This window comes from Plutella xylostella, chromosome 6, assembly GCF_932276165.1.
Source record: "Plutella xylostella chromosome 6, ilPluXylo3.1, whole genome shotgun sequence".
Lineage (NCBI taxonomy): Eukaryota > Metazoa > Arthropoda > Insecta > Lepidoptera > Plutellidae > Plutella > Plutella xylostella.
Window position 1 is genome coordinate 5285839 of NC_063986.1, and position 11680 is coordinate 5297518.

The 11680-nt window shown below is 41.7% G+C and overlaps 1 protein-coding gene across 1 annotated transcript; it reads right to left on the minus strand.

The window, feature by feature from the left end:
- Positions 1-309: 309 nt before the first annotated feature.
- On the minus strand, positions 310-11565 carry LOC105383886. The gene is made up of 8 exons (XM_038119680.2): positions 11195-11565; positions 8092-10997; positions 7535-7638; positions 6736-6935; positions 6161-6440; positions 5683-5820; positions 4567-4822; positions 310-4214 (listed from the first exon to the last, which is right to left on the minus strand). The coding sequence occupies exons 2-8, from the start codon at positions 10789-10791 to the stop codon at positions 3708-3710; spliced, it is 4185 nt and encodes a 1394-aa protein (XP_037975608.2). The 5' UTR covers positions 10792-10997; positions 11195-11565; the 3' UTR covers positions 310-3707.
- Between the last annotated feature and the right edge of the window lie 115 nt (positions 11566-11680).

Sequence of the window (11680 nt, forward strand, 5' to 3'; positions counted from 1 at the left end):
CATTGGTGCAATATGCATGCAGTGAAACTAATAAATCTGGTAAAAGCTATAAGATACGAATAGTTTTGCCCTCGATAGCTTAAATCACTTATGGTGTCGCTCTTGCTCTTGCCTGAATAGAAAAAAAAGCGAGGACGTATTCTAGGGCACTTCTAGGGAGACATAATTGGCTGATGATGATGATGACGGCACCTTCTTGGCAGTCACTATCTACTTATATGTACCGTTTATAACAGCTTATAGCCTAACTAGCCATAGTACCTATTGGGAAAGGGTACTTTGTTATGTGTTGAAATACAAAAACTCTCATTATTAAAGACCTTAGTAAATAATTTATTGCATCCACAAACACAGGGCGAGGGGGGCCCCGCCCGGTTCACGATCCACTCATTAAATGTTATTTACAACTAACTACTTACTTATAAGGTTACCATTAAACGTATAAAATAAATAAACATACAAAAAAATCGAATCCTCGCTGAACCGAGCACGGAGAAAAACAATTAATTATTTTTTAAACATGTTTGTTACATATTACGAGATCATTTTTATGTGAATTTTTCATAAATTTCACTCCGCTTACAAATACTGGACCATTGTTTCAGTACTTGTAAGCGAACGTAAGATGGCCAAAGTCCGACATACTCGTGTTCGAAATCAGCCCATAAATGAAGCTCTCTGATTGGTCACTGCTTGGTGCGGCCGCCTCTGATTGGATGATACCGGCTTAGGTATTTCGGACTCCGCCCACCTACGAGAATAGCTAACTTATCTGTGTGAGTTTTTAATAATTTAGGTAAAAGGCGTCTTGAATGCCTCATCCGATGTGTTATCCAGCAGCTCTCACAGATAAGCGAGCCAGTCTAATACATTATGAACACAGCTGGTGTGATTCTTCGGAGGTCAAAAAATAATTAAACTACAATAAAGAAAGTACTGACCGTTCGTCAAACATTTCCTAGGGATTTTGTGTAAATTAGGTACATTAAAGGCTTCTGCGTACGACCAATGACTTCACACAAAATACATGTTAAAACTTTGTTTTTATTTGAGATTTCATAGTAATATGGTTAACTAATATGTAGTAGTGGACCATAAAGTATTTTGTAATGTGATGCCATATCTCGCCTGAAACACGACCATTGCTCTTTCGTGATTAATCAGTAATCACAAACAACAAATAACAATTAGATAACAAAATTGCACATCGACTTTGTTGAAAATGTTTGTTTATAATAAGATGGAATCATACCTAGGTTTACGTGAAGTTAAAAAAATAAATTTAGGTAAATTAAACTACTTAGTCAATAATCTTAAAAAAAGTTAAAATAAGTGTAACAATTAACAATAAATATAAGATAAAATAAAGTCTACTAAAGCCTATTTACAATGAAAAAATAATAGAATAGTATTAATCTCTTATAACTTGTTCAATTAAAGAAGGCATTTGAATCAAAGTGAGTTATTTTTGGGTTTTTCCACAATATTCAATTACTTTTTTAATTGACAAGTTAAATTGAGCCTTTTAATTAATCATAACACGCGTTGTTTTTACAAAGAAAATACTACACAATAGTGGGAGACAAGTCTTAGTGTGAGACCTGTGGCCCGAAATATTTACATTGAACTCTATACGAAATATACTAAGCCGAAAGGTGGTGACTGAAGCGGTCAATTTGAACCACTTTAGGCTGAGTATATCACTTTTGCAACACCATGTATAGTAATCGGACCCCCTATCTTCTAACATGGCGCCGTTGATGACCACGGTGGCTCAAAATCAAAATAAGCACACAGTATAATGCCCAGATTCGGAAAACATTTGAAGTCTATAAATAACAGTAACATCTTGATCATATTATGATCCCAATGTACGGTGGCCTGCGCCTAAAAGTATACAGGCGGAGTTTTTAAATTAGCGATCTTAAGCTCACATGGTGCTCAAGCACATCCACATAAACACCACTGCTACACACATCACACACAAAACGTCCCCGGATTTATAACAGATGTAGCTGGTCCCTTCATCATCAGGGATCGATTTTAAAAACTCCGCCTGTATACTTTTAGGCGCAGGCGACCGTACGAAACTTGATCCCTATTTGACAGATAGATGATATCCCGGCAGAATAGAGTATAGACTCTGAGTTAGCCAATAGGGGGTCAGATATGCCGACACAAAGCCAGAGAACGCTCAAACCAAATTATCTAACGTTTGTATTTACATAGAAAATAATATAATGAATTCAGTCCATTGAAAAATGAAAAAGGTAAAGTTTTGTATCACATATGCATACACAGTTGGCCATACGACATAGTAATATGGCCACTGCTGATGCAATTAAGCCATTACAGTAGTCACCCAACCCAAAGTATCCTTAATTGTGGATAAGTAACGTTAATGTTTAAAATGCCCTTTAATTGTATTTCACTAATTTATAGTTAACATGTAAGTATGTTAGAAATATTATTGTGTGCACTAAATTTCACCGAGACTCTGTTGATATTTTTAAAATTAACCTACTCACTATGTCCACACCCTAAAAATACAGAATATACCAATCAAATCTTGAAACGAAAACACTAAAAGGTCCAGGACACACCACACTCACAACTTACCTTTAAACCAATAATGAGGTATCATTTATATTGCCTTCAAGATACATTTGTAAAGAAGGTACAAGTAGTCTTACTTTACTTTACATTACGTTAACTTTGTTTTTACATAATAATTCAGAAATCATTCGTCACTGTCGTGTAAACATTAAAATTTATAGTCAATAAATAAAAATAGTCCATATGTAGAGTAAACCTCCCTGCAGGTTTATGAGTTCACAAGGCAGAATATTAGATATGTTATTCCCTTTTCCTTCCTACATACTAGTGATTATTCGACATAAGACACTTTAATGAAATAACAACCCATAGCCTAGATTTTAATAAGTATCCCCTCAAAGTTTAATGCACATAATAATTAGCTTAGAACAAGAACTGCTCAGCTTCATAAGCTCTGAACTGGTGTGGTCCGTATTTAAAGATGTTTAAATTGGAAATTAACTAATATTTACATGGCATTGGAATACGAACCTTGTTTTAATTAGATATCATAATGCAGTTCAAGAAAATTGTTGACATTCAAAAGCTGAGCTGTGGAAAGTGTGATATTATTAACTTCAATCATGGTAGGTATATCGCAATCTATAAAATCTACGAATACAGTAGGAATATGTAAAATCGATTATGCACATTCTCTACTGCTTCTGTGAATTGATGTTCAATATTTAGCTGTTTCGTAACAAACATTCCAGAAAGCATAGTATTCTTTGTAACTTCTAGAAGTTTTTCAGGGAAGTTAACGCCTATAAAAAGTATCGGACCAGCCGAAATACCAACGTCTTAATAAATTTAATGTACATATTCATTGATCTAAACAAGGTTCTTTTTGGTATGACTTGATAATTTGAGCCCATATTGTCGCAGTGGTAAGTCGATCGGAATCGCTACGGTCAGACCATGGTATTATTTTGGTTATAAATAAGTTAACTCAAGGTCGACTTTCTTAAATCAGTAAATTAGCTAAATATTTTTACACCTGTTTCCATTAAAAAAAGACTGGTGTGGTCTAAATTAAGTCCAACATAATTAGACCATTACTGGAATTGGCTATCGGGATCAAATAATCAAGTCTCAACAATCAAACCCCACATCTAGGCCTCCGTGGCGACGGGCTCACGCGCGTGGTGAATCTTCACATGCTTATTGTGATTCGACTTATTACTGGACGTCTTCCCGCAAATATTGCACGAGAACGGCCGCGCCCCACTGTGGACCTTCATGTGCTCCGACAGATAGTAACTCCTGTGGAACGACTTACCGCAATCTGGTACTTTACAGACGTATTTTTTCGCCGTTTCGTGTTCTTTAACGTGGCGTTGGCAGTTGTACTTCCTAATGAACTGGCAGCCGCAGTAATTACAAGTATAAGGGCGTACGGATTTGTGTGCGTTCATGTGCGAGATGTACTCTGATTGGCGGATGAAGGCTCCCTTGCACAGGGAACATTTGAAGGGCTTAGCGGATCGCGACATGTGTGTCCAGCGGTGCAGCTTTAGGTTCCACTGCGTGGTGAACGCCTTGTTGCAGATCACGCAGTGGTAGGGGCGCTTGCCGCTGTGCGTGCGCATGTGCGTCTTGAGGTTCGAACGGAGGTATACCTGGAATAATAGCGAGTTTTAGTTAGACGTTTTAGGTGAATAAGTCGCAAGATGATCAACAGCGGGCTTTGTGGTTGGTGATGCCAATAACGGAGGAACTCATAATAAAAAATAAACTCGAGTAACCTAAAGATGCAGCCGTAAACTGACGTCATAGACCAGAAGGCCTCTGTTTGGGTATTTTTTCTTTGGCTAGGCTAAGCTACTGGCCTAAGGCGGGTGGAAAAATGTCTTCAATCTTGGAAAGCCTTTTAAGTCAAAGCGTAAGTGAGACAGTAACCACTGAAAAAAAGCACCCTTCATATTCTCTACTTTCAAAACAATTTCATAGCGAAACTAAACAAACACTTACCTGTTTACAAACCGGACACGGCACATTCTCATTCTTCTTCAAATCGTCCCTCATGAAGTACGCATTGTGCGTCCTTCTCACGTGTCTCGTTAGACTGGACAGGTGTATGAACTTGTCGCTGCAGTACTGGCAGGCCTTGGGCTTGCCGTCGTGGGTCTCCTTGTGCCAGCGTAGCTTGGCCCGCGAGTGGTAGATCTCGCCGCAGTGGCACACGTAGTCGCGGATCTTGGGCTTCTTGTGCATGTGGTGGCGGTCCCTGCAGGTATATGAGGTTAGAAGGTGAGTTGAGACATTAAGTGCCAATTTCTCCATAGTCGGTTATCTAACCGACCAGGGATTGGTTATCAATAATACATCATTTCCATATAAAATTCATGACTTTTGACACTTCTGACAAAAGTCAACCACTAATACCTGGTTATGCTCTAACCATTGACAAAAGAATAAAGAGAGGACATGCCATATCAACGAAAAAAATGCGCTTACCTAAACTTTGGTGTCAATTAAAATGGCGGCTTTTTTCTTGAAAAATGTAAACAAACAAATTGTTTGACAGCTGAAGTACCTTGTGTTTGGATGTCAATCTTGGTCAATCAACATGGCGACCGATCGCAATGTTGTAATTTTAGGCAAAGACAAAACTACTGTTGTCCTTTTTTACGTACGATAACACCAATAAGTTAAAAAGAGACGACGATATATTTTTAAGTACCGATTTTTATGCCAAGTCCTCTTTATTCTTTTGTCAATGGCTCTAACCGACTATGGAGAAATTGGCAATAAGCAAGTTATTAGGTAAGTTGGAGACAGTGGGTTTCAAGATAGTAGATAGGTGGTATCGTGGGACACCCTACAGCATATTAAACTCTATAAACGTGTTTCCATGTGGCACACACCTTTGGAGTTTGCAGTGTGTTTAGCAATGTAACTATTGTGGGCTGATAGATGCATGTATAGCAGTGGATTGTCGTCTGTTCATAGGATATGGTCAGGTCAGTCAGCCAGCCAACATTCAGGCTACTCTTATCATAAGCTGGCAAAGTTCCATTCGAGAAATGCAATACTACCCCCACTGACAATAGCAGGTGGCTTATTTGTATAGCCTTGACTACTCACCGATGCTGCAGCATATTCGAGTATCTTCTGAAGGTGCAGTCGCACACGGTGCACTTGATGGGCGCGCGGCCGGTGTGCACGTTGTGGTGCTCGAGTAGCTTCTGCCGCGTGAGGAAGCGCTTCTCGCACACCTCGCATCTGTAATGGGGTGAGAGGATTAGTTGTAGTGATGTATTGCTAGTTATGTACTGCTTGTACTAACAAGAGTTAACTTTAGATCTAGGCAGTTGACATATTTACGTCTACGATTAGGTAACGCTTGCGGATTGCTGGCTTGCAGGCATCTAGTTTAGGAAACAGTATCAGTTTTGTTTAGACCTTCAGGAGTAAGCCTTATAAATGGGAACTGGGCATCTGCTATTATCATCCTTAATGATGGACTAACTAAGTTATGCGTAATATAAAAATGCCAGTCTCGTGAAAGTGACATCTTCTCAAAATACAAAAACAAAGTCATCGATCAATAACCTGCACTCACTTATAGTTCTTAATCCCCAGATGCGTCTTGATGTGCAGAGCGAGGTTGGCCCTCCTGAAGAAGCATTTCCCACAGGTCAGGCACTCTAATGGATGTATCTTCAGATGTTGATGGAAGGCTACGTCGGTGACTTGGTCCACTTTGCAGGTAGGACAGACGTAGTCCCGCTTTCTCCGCTTGGGCTCCTGTTTGATGATTATCTTGGATTTCGACTCGTCCATGGGGTCAAACACTTCTAGAACTGTCCCTGTGATGCCCGCTTTTGAGTCTTGCAGCATTCCTGCGTTGGTGAAGATAAGAATATAAATGTAGATTCAACAATAAGTAGGTAGTAAGTACCTACATTTTAATAAGACATCAAATTTATTCACCTAGCAATGTGATAATGAAATTTTGATGAGACATCCATTGAACGAACCGCATTCGAATCGGTTCATCCTTAATTGGGCAACCATTGCCACAGACAAACACACTTATCTCTCAGTAAACGAAATAGCTCAGTCCTCTTCTGCGCCCCACTTATGAAGCCCAAACCTACCCCACTTGCCTTTACCATAATTAAGAACTAGACCAACCTGCTAAAACCTGTTCATCAGTCTTATCCTCCTTCTTGATGACCTTCTTGATCATGAGTCGTGAGTACGTGGTATTATCCGCCGAGCCGCCGGGCGGGGGGTGCGCCTCGGCTCGGTGAGTCCGCAGTTCCTTCATGGAGGGCAGGTGGAGACCGCAGGCTAAGCAGTTGAAGAGGCGAGGTTTGGGCTGCTCTTCCTCTCTGCGAAGGAGTGGTGCGGTGGTATTGTTAGACTATTGATAACCATCGGGACCGGTTATCCGTTTTCCGAATATTTTTTTAATGTGGAAAGTCTGTTTTGGGAACTAGTGTTTCGGGAAATGGATAGGAAGTTTCGAAAGGATTGATAATGATGACTGTAAATCGACCGTATGGGCGTTTTTGGTACATAAGCTAGTTATAATATAAGGAAATTTACATCTCATGAGATGGTATTTTGTATAGGTACTCGACGGTGGTTTTAAATGTTGGTAAGACCATGATGAATGATGATTGATCAGTAGGTAGTTTAAATTTCAAAATCGATGCAATATGATGATGACGACATCCATGAGCCTAATAAATACTTGATTAACTTATTGTTGATGTTTAGTAATCATAGTCTACCTACGTATTTTTTTGTATTTTTAGGTTTGAAATTGGAAAGTGAGAACGAGTCATAAATTCAGCCCATCTTCTTCACATGACAACAGTGATACAAGCAACTCGTGGTTGTTTAACATAATATACCTAACATATTTTAAAAATAACCTACATTGTATTCAAGTGGCTGATGTTGATATAACACAATGTTTACTTACAAGCTGTCCCGTTTCTCGTTGCTGTCGATCTCTGAGCCGTCGGAGATCCAGCTCTCTCTAGCTATCAGGTCGTAGGGCTCCGCTGGAGTCACCTCTTGGTACATCTGAAAATTTTATAAGCATTTATAAAGATAATGTATGACTGTTGACGTAATGATAACCGTTATGTTATAGGCCTCGAGTGGAGACCACCAGAAACATGGAAACGTAGCATGCGTCACTGGATAGACAACCTTCGACAGATATATGGTAGTTCCTGGATGGGGAAGGCAGAGGACAGAGCGTTGTAGCTTTCCTCTGGAGAGGCCTACGGCCAGCAATTTCAGAGTAGTGGCTGATGCTAACACTTTACTTCAATAAGCCTTGAGGCCAAAGGCAAGTTCAAATGGCATGTCCCGATTCCCATAACAACTTTAATGCTAGGTCATTATCATTATCTTGGTTGTCTGGTAGAGATTGCTATAAGCAATAAGGCCGCCTTTTTGTACTGTTATAATTTTTAAGATTGTTTCTGTTTTTTTTAATGCAAATAAAGAGGATTGTATTGTAATGCTTACCCCATTCCATGGCGCGTCCATATCCCCGTTGCTCTCCTGGCCGCTGAGCTCGCCGCGCGGCGGCATGCGCTCGTCCGAGCAGATGTCCAGCGCGGGCTCCGCTCGCTCGAGCACGCCCGCCTTGCACTCCCCGCGGCCCAGCGCGAACTCCGCCCCGTCAGGTAACTTGTACCCGTCCGGCATGAAGTTGGGTAACACGAACTCACTGTCCTTCTGAGATGGCTCGCCCCACAGGTACACCCCGTCTTTTGGCACCTCTTTGCCGAAACTAGCTGATGAACCGTGTGCGTCGAAGGATTCAACGCGATCTGGTGTGAAGTAGTCCGCGTAGATGTTGTCCCCGAAGTAGTTGTCGTTCATCATGCTGACGAACTGCTTGCTCTTAGCGGCTTCCAATTCGAGCAGGTCCCGATTCTCGTAGCGCGCGCGCGGCGCTCGCAGCGCCTGCAGCGGCGTGAACTCGCGCTCCGACTCGCCCGTCTGGTTGCTGAAGTCGTTGCTGTTGACTTCCTCCTTGACCTGCGTGAGGTCGATGGTGGAGGGCGAGGCGGGGGGCGAGGGGTAGCGCGCGGGGGAGGGGGGGTACCCACCCACCGGCTCCAGCTCCATGTCCATGGACTGCTCCTCTGTATCCGCGTCAAACTCGTGCTCGTGCTCGTTCAACTTGTTTATAGACACGGTCTCTAGTCTACTCCCCCGCGAGTCCTCGTTGTCCAGTTTGTCTGAGTGATTCACTATTTTGGTCATCTTAAAGTCTTCCGGTAACCGTGATGCTTGTGATGAACTGAGGTTGACCACTTCGATGCTTGTTGAGGTGCTCGCTACGGGGAATGACTTGGCATTTTTTATTTGTAGGACCTTTTTGTGTTTCTTCACATAGATGTTGTTCAGTCTTAAGGGATTGCTCCTGAAGGATCGGACAGGAATGCCTGTCTCTTTCTTTATATCTACAGATGAGCTCGGCTCTGGTTTTAGAGAGATTGAGGCCATGGCCGTGGCATTGTCTCCGTTGTCCGACAGCTCGCTACACGGGGATATGGAAGGCTTCTCATTGCAGATGAGGTCAGGTACTGGACAGCTGTCTGAAGACTCAGTTTCATGAATTTTATGATCCATCTTGGCCTCCTTGTATGTCGGTGGATTTCCAACATTCTTTATCACAGAGAATGTATTAGTAACTATGCCCTCATTACTATTCAACGCTGAAGGTTGAGTTTCAACATTGTTCTGAGTAATCGTGACCTCAATGTCAGGCAATATTCTTTCAGGTGATTTTGTTCTATTGGGATAGACACATTCAGTGGGTCCCGTGAGGTCCACCACAGTGTTGAGCAGGTTCTTGTGATGCTGCACTGGAACTTCAACTTTAATATTGCTCAAAATTTTCAAACCCTTAGTTGACCCTGAGGGCTCAGGTTTCTCCGGAGGGTATTCATCAGTGGTCTCCTTGCGTGGGGCCATGCTGGTGGAAGCATCACACACCTCTACGGGTGGAGGGGCCACAATTGGTGAAACTTCTATTATCAGAGTTTTGTTGGAATCCACATTTTTGTCCAGTGTTGGAACACTTTGGTTGTATGAGGTACTTGGTTTTGGCAAGAGTTGCTGTGGTGTTGAGTACATACATGAAGTGTTCCCGAACTGGTCCACAACCATCACATTCTGGTACATGGAGCTGGTCTGAGACACGTTGGTGATGTTTTCCTGAGCCATCGCCGCGGGCCCGCCCGGGATGAAGCGCTTAGCATCAATACTATGGACCATCTCACTGTATATGATCTGAGAGTTCTGCGTCACCACTGTGGTGTTTGGTGCAAAAGGGCTCGGAGCCATCTGGTTGTACTGGTGAGAAGACAATGGTGTTGTGATAGACTTACTTTGTACCATTGGGTTCTGAAGGTTAGAAGTCACAATGAGGTTATTTGGATTATTCTTTTGGACAAATGTAGGGCCGGAGGACACCATGACTCCAGGAGCTATGTATTGCATGGTCCCAACATTTGCTTTCACAAGAGCTATATTGCGAGATTTAGGTAGGAGCTTAATAAAATCTTGGTTTTTGTTGGTTGGTAACATGTTAACTGGCTCATTTCTTTTCTGTGCTGGCAGCAGTGCATTCAGGCGCACACACGGAGTGGTCATGTTGTATGCATACACACTGTTAGTGTTGTTTTGAGAATTATACTCTGCACTGCGTGAGTACTTTATTTCTTTCTCTTCTTTTTGCTCCGGAAAATAGGAATATGGTTGTTCATAATCACTAACAGGCACAGAGGGATAAGGCTGAGGTGGTTTTTCACTTTTGGATGGGTTAGAGAACACAGAGTTTGAAGTATTTATTGAGCCACTACTGTCAAAATTACTGTCTCCTATTCTAAGGTCAGGTGTTTCCACTCGAGTCACTGTAGATGTTTTGGGAGTCCGGCTAGGTGTTCTTCTCCAGAAGCGCTCATGATCAGTGCTGTGTGGTGTGTTCCACCGGGCCGCCTCCTCCGTGGCCGGGGTCCGTGATCTACTTCTGTAGGAGCGCTCCGAGTGCACGGGGGTGGATGCTCTACTCCCATAGCTACTTCTGTTGGAGGACAGTGAACATAGTGCCTTTATCACTTGATCCTTGGGATGTGTGTCCAAGTGGGACTCCAGCGACATCCCATTGTGCAGATAGAGGGTGCACACGGGGCATTGAACTACCTGATCCATTTTCACTTCTACTTATACTACGATTGTCAAAGAGGGCCCTTAGGAGGCCCTGCGCCGCAATACACACAGCTGAACGACCGCGCACTTAGTCCGAGACAGCGCTCCACACAATGTCCGTGACGCGCATATCTGCTATTTACACGTAAGATCTTCATACGGGCCACAACAACATAAATATCTTCTTTATAAGTCGTCTCCTTATCGATCTGTCGAGGAAAATAATTATACATAAGTACACGGTGCTAATCGCGCAACGCACAGCTCTACAAACTAGTTGGAACGAACAAACAGAGGACAAAAGAAAACAAAACTATAAGATAAAGGCCATGAGACATAAAAAGCATGAATTATAAAAAGGTATAGCGATGGAAATTACCTCACTTTGGGGGACTGACACACTTACCGTAGTATTTAATATATCACATATGATCTTTATTCCGTTTCATACTGAAATATACCATTTAAAATAGCTAGATTATTAACTACAAAGCTAAATCTAAATTTAATTCCAAGTCAGACATATTGCAGACGTCTTTCACGTTTCTTTCTTCAACACAACGCGTTCCTTTTTTCACAATTCGATTATTATTAATGTATTGTCTTCTCTTTCTAGCATATTGATTAAAATGAGATAGCAACAGATATGTTTGCGTAAAATGAAATATCTACAATCAACAAGAGCATAGACAACAGCATAGTTTTTTTATAATCGATTTTGATTATTAATCGATACTCGATTTCATTTTTATCACACATCTTAGCTATATAAATATTATAAATGTCATTAAAAATTAAGCTTAGCGGAACAAACGGTTCATGAAAACAGCTTAGGTACTTATATGAAACCGAGTGTTTAAGCCAGCAGCAGCGAGCTATAGTGATGATGATA